General features: G+C 49.2%; 1 protein-coding gene across 2 annotated transcripts in view; it reads left to right on the top strand.

The window, feature by feature from the left end:
- Positions 1-14,684, top strand: part of GPAT4 (glycerol-3-phosphate acyltransferase 4) — a 53,743-nt gene extending 39,059 nt beyond the window's left edge. The window contains exons 3-13 of one of the 2 annotated variants that reach the window (XM_036877448.2): positions 4,622-4,691; positions 4,848-5,148; positions 5,804-5,878; positions 6,467-6,556; positions 6,696-6,789; positions 7,362-7,477; positions 8,177-8,232; positions 8,760-8,845; positions 11,585-11,713; positions 11,799-11,878; positions 13,749-14,684. In XM_036877448.2, the coding sequence (XP_036733343.1) occupies positions 4,622-4,691; positions 4,848-5,148; positions 5,804-5,878; positions 6,467-6,556; positions 6,696-6,789; positions 7,362-7,477; positions 8,177-8,232; positions 8,760-8,845; positions 11,585-11,713; positions 11,799-11,878; positions 13,749-13,857 (1,206 nt within the window). In that variant the 3' untranslated portion in view covers positions 13,858-14,684. The remainder of the gene's footprint in view (positions 1-4,621; positions 4,692-4,847; positions 5,149-5,803; positions 5,879-6,466; positions 6,557-6,695; positions 6,790-7,361; positions 7,478-8,176; positions 8,233-8,759; positions 8,846-11,584; positions 11,714-11,798; positions 11,879-13,748) is intronic. The other variant, XM_057505222.1, reaches the window with a different exon arrangement.
- Positions 14,685-18,605: the final 3,921 nt, after the last annotated feature.

The raw sequence follows: 18,605 nt of genomic DNA, 5'->3' as shown, positions 1-18,605 counted from the left end.
TTTAAGCCATGAAGTTATGGGCTGGTTTGTTATATAGCAATAGATAACCATACAAATAATATAATATTAAAGATTTTTAACATTAATTCATATTTACACAGCTTGACACATTAAAATTTTAGTTTGTATTATTCTTTGGCAATATGCATTCATATTTTGTGGCTGTATTATTAGCATGTGTATATAACTTTGTGTCTGTTTTCTTCTGGGATTTTATCTTTACATTTTACTAGGTAATCTTCATGGTGGTAATTAAAAGCAGGATATCTAATAGTCCGTTCAATACTTATACCCATGCTTTTGGCAGACCTAAGTAAGCCCTGGCTCTGCAGCTACTGTCCCATAAAGGAACCTTGGTGTACCTGCCAAACGGGGCATATAGAGGGACTATGGGTAGGTCAGTGTCTTCTGTTCCCTTTCCTGGAAGGGTCACCTCAGTGCAGGTTATTGTAAATGTTACTTCTGCTGAGTCGCAGATATTCGTGTGCTGAGGGCAGCATGTTATTTAAAGTGTTTCAGTTTTCTTAATATTTGTGCTTAAATTGTCCTCCAATACAGTGGTGATAATATGATTTGGGATAGAATTCCTAGTAATGGACTTCCAGCTGGGCTGAGAATGATTTGAAAAAGGTAGAGAAGAAAGCCTGTATATAAAGGAGAAGAATGAAGATAAATGACCAGTTTTCTTGCCTGATCTGAAAGGGATTAATCAGATCAGGTTAGAGATGGGCAGTTGTAATCTGACTGACACCGAACTCCAGAGCAGAACTGGTTGGTGGGGAGTCATAGAAGCCAGTGGTGGTTGTGAAGACACGAAGGGGCTGTCACGTTGTGGGAATGTGGCGGGATGGCACAAATTTTTGAGTCCGGTGACTCTTAGCTTGAGACTGAGGGCTGTCCTTGCCAGCTCGAGGTCTGCCTAAGTCATCAGGGCCTCCAGTGTGCTTCCTCATCTATAGAGCAGGAGCAGCAGTGCCTGCATCATGTGCCTGCCGTGAAAGGTGTGCTCTCCACTGCAGGAGAAGGGTAATTCAGCACCATCTGCAGTAGTTCAAAGGATTAGCTGAAAGAGGAGAATGTGGTTGTGGTGGGGCAGGTGACAGGAAGTTTGTTTAGGTTTTCTCCAGTCAGGCCTGTCCTTTCCCATGAAGACCTGGCTGAAGAGAAATACTGGGAGTTGGTTAATTAAATGTAGCCCTTAACTGACTGCCTACTAACTGCAGGCCACCCTGTTAGACTCGCTGGAATGCAAATGTGGGTGGGTTCTGGCGCCTCCTCCTCAGGTATTTATAGTCTAGGAGGAAAGGCAAACACATGCATACATGACTGATTGACAGGGTGCTGCCAGCTACCATACACGGGCGAAGAGGAGCTCCGGCTGCAGGACTTGGGTGGGTAACAGTTCATGTAAGTGCTGGCATTTGAACTGGATCTCAAAAAAATGTTCTAGGAGTGTAGATGAGCAAGTACAGCCTTGATCAGCGTTAGTCCGTTGTTCAGTAGAGCCAAACACAGGGATGAGGCAGATGATCAAAGCAAATATTTCTTCAGGCATTGAGAAGCCATTGGAAGTTCTGGAGCAAGGAAGTGACACGATCAGACTGGCAGCATGTGTTCAGATGGTTGGAGGGAGAAAGAGCAATTACATAGCTGTTGCAGTAATGTAGGCAAGGGAGCAAGACAGTGATGTCATAGAAAAGGCAGCTGTGAAGGAGTGTCATTTCAAGGAGGACAGATATAGGACTTGGTGATAGATGGGAAGCCTGAAAGCTCAGGTGACCAGAGAGACCATGATCCCAGCCCCACAGGCAGAGGGCCAGGAGCAGGCGTGCTGCCTGTAATTCTCAAACATGCTGGATGGTGTGGGCTGGCCGGACTCCTGTGTGAAGATGACTGGCAGGTGATGGGAAATGGGAGGTTGCACTTGTGTGAAGTCAGAATTTGTAGATTGGACAGTAGCTACTTAGAGATTACAGCTGAAGCTGGGAGAGAAAAGAGTTGTTAAAAGATGTAGTCTTTGAGTGGGAAACAAGGTGATGGATGGATGATGGGACCTGATTTTTGCTAAGGGTGTGATTCTTTGGGCATATTTCTAGTCTGTGGGGAAATGCAGTGGAGGCCGGCTGAAGTGGAAGGTGGGCAAGGTTCCTGCTGAGATCAGTGGTGCCAAGGCTGTTCACTTGACTCATGTGATTAGTGTCTAACCTAGTGTGTAGTAGAATGAATACCTAGCAAAAATACATCCTTGAACCGTCTGCATTTCTAAGGGCTGAGCCTACATTTCACCCACCAAGGTCTGCATTGAGTTTAATGTTACCTAGGAGTGCAGCTTTGTTAATGCCCTTAAATGGACTCTCCTCGGTCGGGGAGAAGCTGAAAAGGGAGTAATTAGTAATACGATACTGATGAGCATTAGTAAATCACATCTCAGGTCAGGGGGAGACAGTGGATTACAAAGAAATGAACTCTGAACCTAGGATTCTCGGCTTCATTCTGGATATCTGACCTCTGCTGCTTTCAGCAACTTAGAAGCTACCGTGTAGTTCTCAGACGTCGCTGATGTGCCTTCTTGTTCAGTCCTCTGCCCCAGGGTGAAGTGACCAACCAGTTCACCCATCAGCCCTCCCATAAACAGACTCTTCCGCACCACAGCCAGGGTCCTCCAGCCCTGCCCTCTTTCCCTTACTCTTGTGACTGGAGAATTTCTCCTAAATACAGAGCATTTTGTAAATGTACCTGAAGTGCTGAAGAGGCCATGTGTTACCTGCCTGTTGCAGTCTAATCTAAGCATCAAAATTGTCAGTACAGGACCAAGTTTTTCTGATCCTGACTATGCTTGCGATACCAACACAGCATCTTGGTCAAAATGAAAAATGCTTGAATGATGTGTGTTCTAAACTCTCTCGACTCTTACTCACCTCTTCCTTAGAGGGAATTCCCAAACAGAATCTCCCTTCGTCCATTTTAGCAGTTATATTTACATTTTCTTCTAGAAAAAGATTATCTATGTGTAGAGCCAGAAGACATCAGTGGCTAAATATCTGATACAGAAACTGGGTTATGTGCATTTTCTTGCCTTAGACATTTGGGTGGGTGATCCTGTAAGCCATCTGTTCTAGGCGGTGGTGTTTGAGAAAATTTCCAGATGTCATATCACTGATGAAGCTTGTGCCTGGCTTTTGACTCTGCTAGACCTTGCAGGGCAGGGCAGTCTTGCAGAATCTTGGGCCATGTGGATTTTGCTGTGCCGTGGAATAACAGGGTCTTTTCCACCTTGCATAACTGGAAAGAAGTTTGAAAAGACACCTTTTAGGGCACCTGTTCTGTTTCTTTGACTCACTATGGATATAATTTTCTCTGCAGTGATAGCATCCTGGTAGGGATAGTGAGCTCTTGTTTTCACCTCTTCATATCGGAGAGCAGGAGATACCCAGCCTCTGGCTCGCTCACTACAGGAAAATGATGTCAGTAAAGGAAGAGGGACTCCAGGGAGAGCCTGTCTTTCCTAGATCTCTTCTGGAGTCCAGTATGGCTTCAGCAATCATGAGGCAGTTGGGGTGTTTTGCCATTTCCTGAGTTCTGTCACATAGGTCATCTCATCTGATCCTAAGTGACCCCATCAAGTAGGAGGTTGATGCACTGTCAATCCTGTTTGGAAGGTAGGAAAGACCAACAGAGTATTGCAGTTGGTTCCTTAAGAGGCATAGCGTAAGTGTCAAACCAGACTTAAAAAGAAACTTTAAATAGTGTTTTTTTTTTTAACACTTTATTTTTAAACACTCAGCCACCCTTAGGCCCTTCGCTGTCAAGTTGTGGGGTTCTGTTAAAAGGTTACCCAAAGGGCAGATGGACAGTCTGGAAGTATTATTTAAATCATTTATCTGCTTGAAAACAAAGTGTTGCTTTCTTGGAGTAATTTGGGAGATAGGCTGCATTCGGTCATAGGCAGATGTGTGATTTTGCTGTTTGTGAATAGCTGTCATAGGGCAGTGAAGGAGGACTGTGTGAGGTCTGTGCCCGCTAGCCAGTGACCTCCTTACATGACCTGGAGACAGATTTAGGCAGTGAGAAGCCAGGCCCAAGACACTCACCCAAGTGTGGGTAAAATTGCAGTATTTCCAGAATCTCTCACCTGGCCTTAGTGCATCAGTAGTGTTTCCAAGGGGTGGAGCTATCTCCATATCAATAGGTGATTACAATGGGGGTGGGGGAGATTGAGGGCCTATCTGGACCAGAGAGGTTAGGTGGGGTCCCTTTTGCAGCCAGGTTGCAAGAGACATGGGCAAGCAGAAGTAGATGACTGCTTGTAAGCTGTAAATGGGTTTCTCCCACTTTATTTCTCCCTTTGACTCATTTTGGCTTCAAAGGTTATTTACCCCAGGCTAGGAACATATTTTCCCCCCTAGAGTTACACCAAGCTTCTTGAGTTTCCAGCTCTCTGCTATCGGTGACTTAACTTTTGGTCCTAGTTATCCGGGAGGGGACTGTGCTGGGGGAGAGGGCTTAGCGCTTCCTTTTAGGGTGGGCACTCTGGGCTGCGTTCTCCTCGCAGGTGACTGGATGGAGGCGGTCACAGAACCACAGAGCACCTCCTTCTTAACGTGTTGCCCTTCCCCTGCAGTGGGCTACCTTGAGAATGGAGAGAGGAGCCAAGGAGAAGAACCACCAACTGTACAAGCCCTACACTAATGGTAAGACTGTGTCTCCATCCTTGTCGTGAAAGATCCCTTTGGAATGTTTCTGAGAGCTTTCAATCCACACATTCTCCACGATACACAGGGTAGAGCATGTGTTTCCAACATGCTTTCTGCCTGCGTACTGCTTGACAGGGCTGTTCTCCTTTGCAGGAATCATTGCAAAAGATCCCACTTCACTGGAAGAAGAGATCAAAGAAATCCGTCGTGGCGGTAGTAGTAAGGCTCTGGATAAATCCCCGGACTTTGAGCTCTCTGACATTTTCTACTTCTGCCGCAAAGGAATGGAGACCATTATGGATGATGAGGTGACAAAAAGGTTCTCAGCAGAGGAGTTGGAGTCCTGGAACTTGCTGAGCAGAACCAATTATAACTTCCAGTATATCAGCCTTCGGCTCACTGTCTTGTGGGGCTTAGGAGTGCTGATCCGCTATTGCTTCCTTCTGCCGCTCAGGTGAGGGCAGGCCCAGTGGGCAGGCTTGAGCTGCTGCGGCCACAGCCTGTTGCATGATCAGCCTACCTGTGTCCCTGCTTTGCCCTTCCATTTTAGAAAGGAGGAGAGAGGGGTTCTTCACTGGTCAGTCCCTCCGACTCTCGGAAGACTACACTGGTGATTGTCCTTTAAAGGCCCTTGAATGTTCTGCATTATCAGACAGAAATAGTTGGGTTTCTTAAAGACAAATTGCTTGTCATATGGACTAAACACAGGGACAGGGAACATGATGTACTTTCTGGCCACTCCTCCCTGGGCACGGCTAGTACAGAGGCAGCATCAATTCCCCATGTTTCTGTACTGTGCGATTCTGAGTATGCCTTGCTGGCTGCTGTTACCTCCAGGCTGTACTTCCTATTGCCTCTGCCAGGGTTTTTAGCCAGAGGGAAGGGCAGGGAGCAGGGGCCTGAGAAGCCAGGTCCAGAACTCACCGGCAGTTTGGCATCAGAATTGTCTCCTGTTCTGATAGGCCTGCTCGCCTTTCTAGATGAACTCTCACTGAGGTCCTTGGTGACAGATCATGGGGGTGATTGTGATGTCCACTTCCATTTTCACATGTTTGATTCTGTCCTTGAGAAGGGATTTGTCTGCTTTTTAACTTGTCTTCTTGTTACAGGATAGCTCTTGCTTTCACGGGGATTAGCCTTCTAGTGGTGGGTACAACTGTGGTGGGATACCTGCCAAATGGGAGGTGAGTGGAGCAGGAGTGTCCGTTGAGGGCACTTAGTTGTGGGAATGGCAGCCACCCTGTGGCAGGCCCGGCTCCTTTGGGTACAGCCAGACGCAGAGTCTTGGATAAAACAACCCAGTGGTAACAATGGCCTCAGCAGGAAAGACTGACATTTTTTCCTATCTTTAATCTGTGGCAGTTGTTTTTGTCCTCCAGCCCTAACACTGTTCCCACTTGAGAGACAGAAGGGAGAAACCACAGAACTGTGGAGTCCAGGGCTAGCAGATTGTATAGCATGCTGTTGAGTTTTGAGCATTCTACTGTGTTGATAAATTGGTAGGAAGATAAGAAATGTAGGTAGGACTCTTCTGTTTTGTTTTGTCTTTTCAAAGAGAAATGTGCCCCTCCTGGAAAGATCTGGAGCCAACAAACCTCTTCTGCCAGGCTGGTGGGGAGGGTTGACGCTCTGGCCTGCCTAATGTCTATAAAAATACTTAGCAGTTACCAGAAAGGACTGTAGGCAGCGGTAGTTAGCTTGTTAGACTTGGTAACTTTTCCTGTCTTCCTGTGTATAAAGTAAGAACACAGATCTTTGTCCTGCCATTGCAGGTTGAAGGAGTTCCTGAGCAAACATGTTCACCTGATGTGTTACCGCATCTGCGTGCGAGCCCTGACAGCCATCATTACCTACCACGACAGGTGGGTGCGTGCAGCTGGCCGGGGGGCTCTTCTGAGCTTTCAGCTGAGCTGACGTGGCTGGTGAGGTGAGGGGAGGGCTGAGTTCCAGATGAGCCATTTCATATGAATTTTTGTTGCCTTGAATATGTTTTAAACACAGGGAAAACAGGCCTAGAAATGGTGGCATCTGTGTGGCCAATCATACCTCTCCTATTGACGTCATCATTTTGGCCAGTGACGGCTACTATGCCATGGTAAGATCTTTTTCTGATGTGTTCAGTAAAACTTTTTATCCTAGACTGCTGAGAGCTGGGAAGCTTCTGGAGCTTTCACAGGGCTCTGTCTTCAGGGCACACAGTGTGACTGTACCTGTGTGCATGGGCCCTCCCACATGCCTCCTTTGTTTCTCTTGCTTTGGGGAACTCTGGGGCTTTGGTAGAAGATACTCTGAGCAGAGTAACAGTGCGGTTGGAGGTTAGACCCTGGGTGTTAGGCGGGGCGATGTGGAGGGGTGAGGGTAGGGAAGGAGGGCTTAAAAGATGGGGTCCCAGGGAGGGCGTTTTTATTCAGTGCTCAGCTTCATTGCTTTGTTTTAGGATTTTCAGCTGTGTGTTTAATATCTGTCTCCGGTATCTCTGGTTACAAGGGGAAATTGAAGATTCAGGGAGTCTGATAGTGGTTTCTTAATAGTGAGAAAACTGTGGTTGTCGATAAAATGTTGGTGGGTGAGAGATTGGCATGCTTACCGTGTGAGATCAGGGGCTTCCTCACGGAGGGGATGTGTGTGAGGATGGCTTCACTAGCAGATTTTCCTGTCTGCGGCCAGGTGGGCCAAGTGCACGGGGGCCTAATGGGTGTGATTCAGAGAGCCATGGTGAAGGCCTGTCCCCACGTCTGGTTCGAGCGGTCGGAAGTGAAAGATCGCCACCTGGTGGCTAAGAGGTAAACCGACGTAATGCTGTTGTCCTGTAGGACCAGTACAGCGAGGAAGGTTACATTCCCTCCGCAGTGGAATCACAGAGTTCCTATACAGAGCCTACACTGTCCATAATTGAAGTGTTTTTTGTAAAGCATGGAATACAAAAAATTACAGAAATCCTAGTATTATTTACCAAATTAGTTACGTTTCTTAACCTTGTTATTACAGTACCCATTTAAGAAACAATGCATGAACTTTTAACTCCATCTGATACCTCAGAATGAATTTATTTTCACAAATAAAGTCAAACTTCAGATAGTGGAACAAAGTGCTGCTCTGTCTCCAAGCGTGCAGAAAAGGTAGATCGGGTGCAGGTAATGGCACAAGTTTTGCAGTAAATTCAGAGGAATGAGGACTCAACTGAGACCATTTTCCACAGGGACAGGTGACCCGCCATTGAGTTCCCTTTGCTGCATCTCTCAGGGACAGTGTCGGGCCAGGCGGACTACGGGTTCAGCCTCGCAAACTGTCGGGAAGTTTGTGGAGAGCGCTCTTTGCAAGGCCCTGTCGCAGATAGTTTAGATTGTGGATTTGTGAACAATGGGCCATATTTGTTAATTTGCTTTTATACATGTGGTGTGACATCTGTGTGGATTATTTATAAGTGCCTTTTGATGATGATGGCTGTATCTGACCCTTTGTTTTACTTCTCTGTTCCAAAGACTGACTGAGCATGTGCGGGATAAAAGCAAGCTGCCCATCCTCATCTTCCCAGAGGGTAAGAAGGGGCTGCTCACCACAGAGAGTTCCTGTGTGTGGGTGGGTAGGGGGTGCAGGGCAGTGGTGATGTTGCCTTGGGACCAAGTCCCTCCTCCCTTGTCCGCTTTTTACTGAGTCATGTCAGGCCTCTTGAGTTGGTTGTGGGACTGAACGTCAGGGAAATTCAGCACTTGGACCAAGAGTGCTGTATGCGAACTTCTGCACTGCAGGAACCTCTTCTGTGCTATTGCCAATGAGTCTCAGCTCCTGTGGGGTTCTTAGGAGACCCCTCAAGTCTGCTGAGTGTCTCTGGCCTGTTACCTAGGCTGTGTGTGTTGATCAGGGAACATGGTCCTATAGGCAGAGAATAGGAAACAGTACGGTTATTTTGATTGTCTTGTTTAAGTGTTGTTCCTGAGCTAGGGAGATGAAAGATTTATCCTGTTTGAAGAGACATTAGAAGAATTTTTGTCATACTCCTTAAAATCCTGATCTCTGGGGTAAAGGACCAAAAGAAATAACATCTTACTCTCTCCTGCATTTTAGGAACCTGCATCAATAATACATCAGTGATGATGTTCAAAAAGGGAAGTTTTGAGATTGGAGCCACGGTTTACCCTGTTGCTATCAAGGTACAAGACCTCGGAGAACGAGTGTGGTCACTGTTGCCGCAAGAGAAGGTGGAGAACTGGTGTCACCAGTCAACGGGCTGGTGCCCTGCAGTCAAGCAGCCTAGGGCTGGGCTGGTGGGTAGAGAGCTAGAGGAGGAGGACGGGAGTGGCTCATCATCTGTGGAACAAGGGCCGGCCCGATTCCAGCCTGCACCTTGCCGACACTGCCAGGGTCAGGAAATGCAGACCTTTCATGAGCTTTGTGTATTTCCCCCGACTTACTCTTCATAAACCATTTGTGCACTTGCTGGAGAGGATGGGGTGGAAGTGTTCTCATTAGGGAAGAAAATGCACTGCTTTGGATTTAGGGTCATCTTGATACCACGAGCAGCTTATACAAGTGAAATGGGTCTTAAGGCTTGTCCAGTGTGCTGCCCACCTGTCAGGACCTTACCTCGGACTGTTCCAGCCGCCCAGGAGGGGGCCTGGTGAGCAGTTCCCCTTTGTCCTTCCTCTCACCCCACCTTCACTTCCATCTGATTTTTCAGAGAGGTACATTGTATTCCATTATTACTTTTAAAAAACACAGGCCATTGTCAGTATGTTCAAGAGCATTTAGGTGAAAATCTCAGTCAGGATAAAAGGGTGACTAAATGTGAGTCAGAGTTGGGCTTAGAATTTGGTCTCCACGCTTTTGCGAAGGGCTGCTTGTTGCCTGCAGAGTGTTCTGTGTCCCTTCAAGGTATTTGCTGCTTCTACCTTGGCTGGCACAACTGGTGCCTTGCGGGGAGAGGGTTCCTCTTGGGTAGGTAGATGCTTCCCGGCCACTGGCTTTCGCCAGGGGGGCAAAGCCCCAGGGCAGGGCTGGAGCCTGGGCAGTGGCTGTCAGGTGGGTGACCTCTGGCTCAGGGCTGCCCAAGTAGTCTGTCCAGGTGCTTGTCTGAGCACAGCAGGAGGAAAACAGTCTGGTAGCAGTGTGAGGATGGCGGTGGGTGGCACTCGTGTGTGCCATCATGCATGTTCAGATACTGGGGCCCAGTATTGAGAACAGGCTAGATAGACGCTCGCTACAGGCTCCCTTAGCTGCATCAGCTCACCTGGAGGCTGAGTGTGGGTTGCTAGGCCGTTAGGCTGTTCCTGGTCTGGAACCACCCCGAGAAGCCTGCTCTGGAACATAGCTTTGAACCAGTTTGGACGGTTAGGGCCTCCTGCAGGGAAAAAGGCATGTGATTCTCACATACCATGTCATAGCACTGGCAGATGTGCTAAAGCTCACATGTGATCACGAACTGCTGCTCCCCGGATACTTTGCAGCTGCCATGAAGCCTTCATGGTAACCAAACTTGGGTAACTTTAGCAGTTTCAAGGCTGCTACCACATTCCCACCAGATATCTAACCATTATCTGGTTTTGAGGAATTTATTGCTATTTTGAGCCTTTGCCTTGTCTGTCTCTCCACATGTCTGCCCCACATGGAACAGAGTCAGGCCTAAACCAGACTCACACATAGTACAAATCTTTACCCATGGAGTGCTTTATAAGATGTAATAACACTTTCTTCTCACCATATGCATTAGCTTCTGTTTAAAACTCATTTTTTTCCTGTATTTCCTTCTGTTATTAGAACGTGAACTCATTACGCTTTCCATAGTTAGTCTAAATTTCTTAGTTTCTATAATTAAATCTCAGTGTCTTCATTTCTGTAGTCAGATCTGCAACTCAGTTTGATTATCCAGTTTCTATTCTGAGGATCATACAGTTTAGGCTTGAAAGGCCTAAAAGATCATACAGCTCAAGCCCAAGCCCACCCCCTCAAATGCAAGAATCCCCACTACAGCCCTGCCTGGGGCCTTCTCAGGCTCCCCCAGGGAAGGGGCATTTTCAGCGCTGGTGCTGTGCTGGCTTGGCCCTACGGGAGGACTAGCTCTCCAGCCCTAAGTCTTTGCTCTAGAATTAGAGAGTCAGCCTGACGTGATTACTGCCCCAGCACCTTCCCGCTGCTTACTTGCCTCTTAAATTATTCTGTTTGGTGAGAATGAGGGTCACAGCTCCAGCTGCACATGCCCCAGTAAGGCCCAGCCTTGGCCTGCATTAGAGTTGCTGGCAAAGGAAAGAACCAGCCATGCCTGCTGTGCGGCAGTGACCTTGTGAGCTGTCGGGGGACACCGCTTAGAATGAACACCATCTCATCAGAGTAGGGCCTCCTACTTTAAGTCACTCTGTTAGTGTAACTACAGAAGCATATTGTAAGCTTTCTATGTTTTCTTCTTGGTCTGGGGCACCAGAAATGAATTTTTAAAGTTGCTAGTTAGGTAAGAAAATACGTGTTTGGGGGAGGTACAGAAATATTTCTGAGCAAATGACATGATATTGGAGATAGGCTTTGTAAGGGGGAGAGGGCAGTGGGGCAGCTGGTGAGATGCTGGACCCGGGGGATGGGTGTATGGGAGCATGTCACCCTGTTCCCTCTGTTTTGGGGTATGCTGGGAAACGTTAGCTACGTACACCTGTGTGTGAGTAAGCTGCGGAACCAGTCACTGAGGGAGGACATCTGAGGGGGCTGTGAGCGTGTCCTCCCTCACACGCACAGCAGTCCTGGGTCAGTCAGGTGGGGGTGCCTGTTGCTGGAGGTCAGCACTGCCCAGGGCCCGGTGTTCTCATACTGAGGCTGCTCCAGGGCTGCGTTAAGGAGGTGGCTGTGACACCCACACATTGTTAGAACTGCTGACTCCTACCATCCAGCCCTCCCTTGATTTTCAGTATGATCCCCAATTCGGTGATGCCTTCTGGAACAGCAGCAAATACGGAATGGTGACCTACCTGCTGAGGATGATGACCAGCTGGGCCATTGTCTGCAGCGTGTGGTACCTGCCTCCCATGACCAGAGAGGTAGGTCCCCACACTGCGCACAGTCCGTCAGTTAACCTCTGTGTGGCCGTGAGCCTGTGCTGAGTGGTCTCATTTATTCTTACAGACTGACGAAGATGCTGTCCAGTTTGCAAATAGGGTGAAATCCGCCATTGCCAGACAGGGGGGGCTCGTGGACCTGCTGTGGTGAGTCAGAGCCAGATTGTATCAGCCGAATCTAGGAGGACCTGAATTTCTAAAGCGGCTGCTGAGTCACTGACTCCGTTTACAAAGAGCCCACCTCTCCCTGGTGTGCAGAATTAAGCCCCCCGGCACTGGGAAGTGAGCAGTTTGCCTCCTTTCTCCCCCTTCAGCTCAGGAGTGCCCTACACCGCCTGGAGCTCAGGGGTCCTGGAGCCCAGGATGCTTGCACTGAAGCTTTGGGTTTCTGTGTACCCCCCCTGGGGTTTGTGCTAGTTTACCAGAGCCCCAAACTATCCCTGTCTCTAGGTAGGGCTGACCTGGTGCTGATCTGGAAATTTCATCGGAGTACTGGTCTCTCTGATTTGGGGGTTTGGAAAAACTGGACCATTTAGAAAGGCAAAAGTTTCATTGTGTTTAGTGTGTTACCCACTAGAGAGGTGGCAACCTGTAAAGACTCAGTAAATATTTCATGGTTTGTGGGCCATGTTGGATCCTCTGTTGGATTTGCTTAACTGCCATTATAGTGTGAAAGCAACCAGAGACGATACATAAACAATGAGCACATCTGTGTCCCAATAAAACGTTATTCATAAAAACAGGTCCAACTAGATTTATTCCAGGGGCCATGGCTTAAGACCCTCGTTCAGTATGTGACAGTTATACTCCAAATAGCAGATAATTGGATTGAATAAATGAAACTGTTCCACCCTCTAGGGCCCTTAGCTTGAGTGCAGGGGTCTGCTGCAGAGGGCATTTGACTGAAGTGGGCACTATGGGAAAAGAAAGTGTAGAATGTCAGATTTTAAACTGACATGTGGCTCGCTATGGCCCTCGGGTCTGGACTTCCTAAACATGCTCACCTGCACTGAGCACTTGCCGTGTGACAGGCACAGCGCTGCTCTCTGCCACCTCGTTCCCTCCACTCAGCAGCCCGTGAGCACGAAAACAACTCTTCCGGTCCACTGATGAGACTGATACCCAGGGAGGTGAAGTAACTTTTTCAAGGTCACAGAATAAGCACTTGGGCGATTCTGAACTCGGGTTGGACAGGCTTCCAGAACTGCGATGTTTAACCACTGTCCGTGCTCCCTGTGGCTGGGGCCTGACAGGGACGGGGGAGGTCCTGTGCTGCAGATTTCCCAGGCCGCGGCAGCTGTGGGGCCTCCAAGTGATGGCACTCAGCTGAGGCTTCTCACCACTACCCCCTCCAAACCCAGGAGAAGGAAAGGGTGGCAGAAAGGCTGGAGGTGGGCTCGGGGTCTCATTAAGTCACCAGGGGATGGTATTCTAGGGTGTAGGCGAGGCGTTGGGTGACAGGTAGGAGTGGCCTTAGAAGAGGCAGGTCCACATTCACAAGGGGTCTTTTTGGATGTGTTGGAGGGCGGTGCGGGCTGTGTAGCCCAAACTCCGGTCACCTGGGCTCCCTTTGGTACCATCCCTCAGACACAGGGGCAGTAAGAACTTGTACTTCCCTGTGTCATGTGTGCATGAATTTGGATTTAAATTGTACAATTCTGAATTTTACAGATTTTATTTCACAGATGAGTTTTACAGATGCCTTTTAAGCCTCAATATTTCTTAAAGCATGGCTCGCCTTCCATAATGCCAGAAAATCTTCTTTATTTTTCGTAAGGTGAGGATGATGTTTGAGCAGAGAGAATTTTAAACCCCATGGTGGGTTTTTGACGTTAGGAAGCACCTTGACTAAAAGGAGTGAACCCTGGCCCCGGGGTGAGAGCGAGGCTTCAGGCGGAGAGAGCTGGGAGTGCGTTTGTTCCTGGCAGCTTTGTCCTGGCTTCCGAGCAGCGCGGCACACAGCTGGGGTGCCAGGGCAGATGGGAAGCCCGCTTATGTGCCACCTTTCTCTCTTCAGGGATGGTGGTCTGAAGAGGGAGAAGGTGAAGGACACATTCAAGGAGGAGCAGCAGAAGCTCTATAGCAAGATGATCGTCGGCAACCAGGAGGACAGGAGCCGGTCCTGAGCCCGTGTGGTGTGGCTGGAGCCACCCTTTCTGGACCTCAGGGCTTGTGTTCACGCTGCTGTGCATCCCAGGACCCTAGCCTCCTCAGAGCCACCCCAGGTTCCTGGGCCAGCCATCAGAAGCGACCGCTGCTGGGCGCTGTGCCCAGGACGAGATGCCTTCTTGTTTCTTGTATGACATGTCCGCTGGAGGAATACCATTAAAGTCAGCTCTCCACTTGGGCGGGTGTGGGGCTGAGTGTAGGGAAGGTTGGCTCTACTCCATGCTCTGACGTTAGGAGGTTAGTCTGTTACGGATGCCCACCCGCCAGGGCCTTTGCTGGGAAAGCCGCCCGCCCAGCAACAGAGGCACTGCCCAGGCAGTGTGGCTTACTTCCGCCTACACGTCACCCCCCTGCTTGGGACCCTGCAGAGATGATGAAAAGAAAACTTGCCTGCAGGGGCTGCCAGCAAAGTGAGGTTTTCTGCACTCACACTCCTGCCCGTGCGGTCACCTGAGGGGCTGGGCAGCAGTGAGGTGGACTCGTTGCCAGTGTGGGACACCAGGGGTCAGTTTGCGCTCAAACTCCAGTGCTGACCCTGGACGCCCATGTGACTTTGCTCTCTGTTACATGTGCCTCGGTTTCCCCATCTGTAACCCGGATCAGGCGGGGAGGGGCTGTGCCTACCTCACCGGGTTGTTGTGGGGCCTGCGGTGCTGGTCTGAATGAAGGATGAGCGTTCCAAGTGCAGGGCCGCCATGTGGCAGGGTCTGAGCGCACGTCCCAGGCTGCTGCTCAGGCTTTGCGTTTGTTTCTGTGAGTAAATAAAAGTGTCTTTGAAGGTGAACCAATTGAGGGGCTTTTCCCTTCACTCTTTCTCTCCTAGAATAGTCCCAAGCAGTGTGTGTCAAAAAAAATCCATGTCTCCACTCTGATGTGAACACAACCCCGGGGCTACAGGAGATTCACCTGACTCTGGAATGAGGAATAACAACGCTCGGGAGAGTTTACTTCTCCTCAGATGTGTGCTTACCTGTCGGTTAATGTAGATTTTCCAGCACAGAGAGGATTTCCCCACAGAAATCCATGGGCGCCATTGGGCTGGAGGTGGAGAGAGAGGGGGGATGGCAGGGGCTGTCCGGCTGTAAGTGCAGAGAGGCAGCGAGGAAATTCAAGGGCGCGGGAGGGTCAGCAAGGGTGACGGAACGGGCAGGTGGCCATTCGGTGGGCCACCTGTGGACATGACAGGCCTGTCCAAAGCCAGGCAGCCCTCACCGGTTCTTGCTTCCAGAGCCCACCAATTTCAAATCCCCCAGAGCAGCATGGCCTCGTTCCCACCCCCATTTGTCCATCTGCCTGACCCTCCCACCCTTGCTCCCGCGTGACACAGCCTGACACTGTTGGGGATTTGGCACCAGCCACGGTGTCACCTCTCCAAGGCAGCCCCCCCGGCCTGCAGGGTGGGGCTGGGGCGTTCAGCCTGCTCCTCAGGCCCCAGCTCAGAGAGCTCTTTGTCTTACCTGCCCTTCGTCTGACCCTCGCCCAGACTGTCCCCGTTACTGTTCCTCTCTGAAGGGCCATCATGCCTGCCAGCCCTGCTGCTAACCCGTGATAAAGTCTGTTTTCTCTCAAAAACACTATTAGGAAAGTAAGGAACAGCCTCTTACGAACTGTTTTGCAAAATGTTTGAGATAAACTTTTTTCTTTCAGCCTTTACAGGAGGCTTTATCAACAGTGCTGAAAAGCTATCTGGAATGATCTTTAAAAATTGGTCCTGAAGATCAAGTTCCCTTTAAAAAAAAGTTTTCTGCTGTTTAGTATGTTTACCTCATGGTTTTCAGAGATATTTTAAAAATATTTTAATTTTCTCACACTGTTCAGCAAATGTCTACTGCTGGTAACATTGCAGGGTGATGGCAAGGACCTGGTTTAGAGTCTTCGCTGTGGAGGGAGATACCAGGGGAGACTGAGCAGTGATGGCTTTACTCTTCTGCTCGGTGAAGGGATGTGAACTGCACCCCAAAAGAGAAATCTGCTGTTTTTATCTAGTGCCGTTTCAAGTGCACACACTCACTGGGCTGCTCCGTCCTATTTAATTAGGGCCCTACAGGCCCCTGACTCAAGTGAAAGATAATTTGCTTTGGGATAACTGAGTTATTCTTGGGGGTAAAACTTCACACCACTTAGGAGTAAGGACAGGAAACATATAAGAGAATGTCAGGCCCAACATACACCCACGCTTTTGATGCCAGCAGCCCCGAGGACCGTCTCGGAATAAAACCAAATGGCATTACGATGAGCACAGCAGCTTCCCATTCCACCAAGCCCACCGCTCATTGGCTGTTAGGACTTTATCTCTCTATTTCCTGATCTATAAGGACTTGGGCAGATGCCGTCTAAGGCCCTTTCCACCTTAATTTCTGTACTTCGTAAACCCATATGCAAACCTTGGTTGTAAGCTCTAAATCACTTTGAATCCAACACCAAGGCTAGTGAAATACCAGCCCATGAGAGGGTGTCCTGTGCATAAGGGGGAGTCCAGGGTTTTAGGTGGTTTGGGGCTGGGTGGGTTTGGTTGTGGATCCTGGAAAGACTTGAACAGATTTTCTTTTCCAGCTAGTTAGAAAAGGAGCTTTCTAAAAGGCTAGTCAAATTCCCCTGACAAGAAGCTTAGTAGAAAGCTGTCAGCCAGGCCAGAAGCTCAGCCTCTAAGCTTGAGGAAGCCATTTAAGAGGATGCCCTTGGACAGAACCAACTCTGGAACTTGATTCTTTTCCATGGCTGAGCCCCCTCCCTGTGACTTCCCTTCACAGGTTAAAGGCTCAGTGTGAGGTGGTGGGGAGAGCCCCACAGAGCCCTGACAGCCCGGGCCAGACAGAGACAGGAGTCTGCCGGCCCTGTCCTGTTCAGTGCTCAGCAGCCCTGTGCCCACGCTGGGTGCGAACCCTGTTTGGCGCAAGTGCTCCGGGTCTATCAATCCTGCCATTCCCTTCCTGGAATTGACCAAAAACCCAGTGGTCTGTGGGATGATGCCTCCTGTGTTCCTGACCCATGAGGTTCCACTGCCCCAGAGGCCCCATCCACTGCTGTGCCTCTTGGGTGGCAGGACTCGATTTCTCCAGCCACGCTCGCCTGTCCACGGGGTGGGAAGGGCATCCCACTGGCTCCTGCACAGGTTGAGAGACCGTCCAGGCATCCATCTTCCATTGCACCAACACCCCTTCTCCCCCCAGTCAATATGTCTCTCTCCGATGGGAAAGTTAATAAATTTTGCTCTAGATTAAAAGTATTGATCATTTCATTTGTAAACGATAAATAAAAAGGGGGAACTTTTCATTGCACCAGGGGTAGCGTCTGGTGTATTTTGCTGGTGAGATTGCGCTAGCTGCCAGCGGGGTGGGCTTCTCATATGCATTCTGGCTGGCCGGCTGCATTGATTTCCTATTAGTCTCCCAGCACCACCCAGTAACACATCATTTCAGTACCTGCTATTAATGGTCTTTTGATAAATAATCACTTGTAAGTCAATAAATTTTTATTAAACAGTGTGGCTCTTTGATTTATTAAAATCCGACCATGTTTGTCTGGGAGAAAAGGGATGCTGAATTGAAGTGGAGGTTTTCATACATCTTCCTGACGCTGAGCAGTCACCTCACACTCTGGAGAAAAACAATTGCATTTTAACAGAAACAAAACAGCCGAGTTTGGAACTTGGGCCCAGGGAAACTTTATCTCCGTCAGTCTGAGGCTTACCCTGTGGGGAGCAGCTGCAAGCCAGAGGGTGCCGTGTGAGAACTTTGCTTCCGAGAGTGGGGAGCCGCTCGGGCTGGGCCCCCCTCCGTCGCCTCATCGGGGGTGCCACAGACATGCCCATCGGTCATTCCTCCCCGGCCGGGCTGAGCGCTGCAGCCTGGAGCGGCCCTCCAGGCACCCAGCCCTCAGCAAACAGGTGGGATCCGTGAGAAAAGTTGGACTAAGGATCTTTTAGCTTCCTTCCTGGCTAAATCACCAATGTCATGGTGGCAGGAAATGCCTGCCAAAGGATGATTTCTATTTTATGTGGAATGTGGCTGTATGGGTTATAAAAAGTGGGCCAATGGCTGATGATTGGGTCTTTTTTGTGATTGCCATTGGCATAAAATTTGCTGTACACGGTTTGACAAGTTTTTCTGGAGACTAATATGGCCCCAAAGGACTGAATATAGAACGAACTCTCAGCCCAGAGGAAACTGCCTGGCTAGTAAGATGTTTTACTGGAAGTCTGGCTAGTAAGGTAGAACCCCTTGACCCTGCCCGTCCTGGGACTGCCGCTGACCTCCGTCCCATTCACATTCAGTGCGACGGGGGCTGACAGGAGAAGGGCTTTTGAAATAGGGATGGCTAGTAAATTCAGCTGAGGGCTTTCATGTTTTTAAACATTTCATGTTTTTAAAAGTTTTAAATAACATTTGAAATTGTTTAAAAATAATTTTTTTACATTTTTGAAAAGTTTGTGATTTTGCAAACATATAATTTTTACATCTGCAAAGTTTCTCTGTTGTTGGTTGGAGTTCCTTTTCTGTCCTGGTCGTGGGGGTAAAAGCTGGGGATCAGGAACCTTGGAGGTGAACAGGGAGCTGGAGAGCAGGAAAAGAAACGTGTGACTGTACCCAAGCAGGTGGGTATGGACGCAGGTCTTCAGGGGGGTGGCCCTTTCTGGCCCCATGCGCAGGAGGTGGGCCAGGAGCCCCGGCTTCCCGTCCAAGGAGCGCTGAGCCTGTGCCTGGGG

The sequence above is a fragment of the Manis pentadactyla genome, chromosome 7, assembly GCF_030020395.1.
Source record: "Manis pentadactyla isolate mManPen7 chromosome 7, mManPen7.hap1, whole genome shotgun sequence".
Taxonomy (NCBI): Eukaryota; Metazoa; Chordata; class Mammalia; order Pholidota; family Manidae; genus Manis; species Manis pentadactyla.
Note: the sequence above shows the minus strand (reverse complement) of the source record. Positions and strands in the feature narration are given on the sequence as shown.